Source organism: Opisthorchis viverrini, assembly GCF_000715545.1.
Source record: "Opisthorchis viverrini unplaced genomic scaffold opera_v5_287, whole genome shotgun sequence".
Classification (NCBI taxonomy): Eukaryota; Metazoa; Platyhelminthes; class Trematoda; order Opisthorchiida; family Opisthorchiidae; genus Opisthorchis; species Opisthorchis viverrini.
Genome location: NW_008751937.1, coordinates 220,713 through 222,447, shown reverse-complemented (window position 1 = coordinate 222,447; position 1,735 = coordinate 220,713). Strand labels below are relative to the sequence as shown.

Here is a 1,735-nt window from a genome sequence, read left to right as displayed (position 1 = left end):
ACACTGAGTTGGTTGAAAACGCCGTTCACGTAAAACTGCCAGCTTTTGAAGTCAGTAACCCTAGAGTATGGTTTATCCAACTGGAATGTTACTTCCATTTTCGCCGAATTACCTCACAGCAGACCATGTTTTCTTACATGGTTTCTCAACTACCGTCCGAGGTTGCCACGGAGGTTGTTGACCTGATGGATCCTATGTTGGCATCAAATCCCTACACCACACTAAAAACAGCAATTATTAAACGGACAGCCACTCCGGACGAAGCGAATCTGCAAAAATTGCTTGCAGGGGTCAAACTGGGCGATCGCACAACTTAGCAACTGCTACGTCACATGCAAAGCCCTGCATGCGGGAAGTCATTTGACGACACAACTACGGAATCTCCTATTTTGAACTGTGAGTTAAGATTTACTTGGATTTTTCTCCTTCTGACTTTGCATCTGGCTTACATCAGTAATTTGCTCAGTTCACTAGAGACTCCATAGGGCCGTTAACCGCTACAAGCTAAACTAGGCTGAGAACCATCAAATAAGTCTACACACATGACAAAAACAGTGATGATTATTTTAGAATCGATAAATCTTGGGTCTTTGTTCGCTCTCTCACGCTGTACTTTAGCTTTCTTAGCTTTACTCGGTGTCCCAGCTGTCGGGTATTCCAGCGGATGGTGCATTAAATCTACGCAAAGCCAAATTATCAACTGAAACAAGTTAAGTCAAAAGAAGTCGACTAATACGGCGGCTTGTATGAACTGCACCTATGCTATAAACTCTCTGCAACGACATGCAAGTGAAAACTCTGAATTCAATTCCGTTAGCTGTCTTATGTTGCTTTTCGGGGACCATCTGCTAAAAAGGAAATCGTAGTGAGGAACTTGTGTATCCTGTCTTGTACGGTGTTCCAGCTCCTATTTTGGTCTCCGGCTTTCTGTTCCGCCTACTACGATATACCAGAAAACACAGCGGCTCTTAAAAGTTTTTATACAGAAGAAAATTACTATTGTATTTATGAGCGGATCACGGAGTACGAAAAGCTCCGAGCTAAAAATATTCGATCATGATTGTCTCGCATTCTGACCAATCAGAGACCTGCTTCTCTCGGCCCATAGCCTACTCCTAGCACATATTCCCAGTCGGAGTGATGTTCATTTATTTAGAATAACTCGCCTCCAGACTTATCCGCTATGATTTTTCAGCCCGGTAGTTCTTGGAAGGCAGGCTAGTTTGACGATTAAATTTGCAGAAACACTGCACTCTCAGTTAATTGGCGGTAAAAGAGGGAACAAAAAATTGAGCCTCATTTGCGACACAAATCTATACAGGCCTTGATATTTAGATAGTCGTTTGAAAACCAAACGCAAATAACAGTTTAAGCGGACAAATACCGACCGTCAGGTTATTTCTCACAAAGAACATATTTCTACTGAAGTTGGCATGTTCTTCCATTTCGCTGTTAGCACGAAAAAACCACTGATCTATCGTTGTGATTTGAACGATTTATTTTACTTCGTTGAAACGACTACTTGGCTGTACCAGCGCACTTTATAACAGCGTTACTGTGGTGTATCCTAAGAAGGAATGAAAGTTTCCTGGCTTTTTTTCTCCGAAAAGCTGGAAACCAATGTTAAAAACGAGCGATATTGCTGTAAAACAGGAGATTTAGCTAAGAGTTAGTTGCATCTTTTGTTCACGAATGTTCACATGAATATGTATCAGTAATTATGTCAACGTACGAA

General features: G+C 41.6%; 1 protein-coding gene across 1 annotated transcript in view; it reads left to right on the top strand.

Moving 5' to 3' along the window:
* T265_09473 (hypothetical protein) overlaps nt 1–317 on the top strand; it is a gene marked incomplete at both ends in the record, with an annotated part of 7,425 nt that extends 7,108 nt beyond the window's left edge. Inside the window, one exon of the mRNA XM_009175553.1 lies at nt 120–317. Coding sequence (XP_009173817.1) covers nt 120–317 — 198 coding nt within the window. The remainder of the gene's footprint in view (nt 1–119) is intronic.
* Nucleotides 318–1,735: the final 1,418 nt, after the last annotated feature.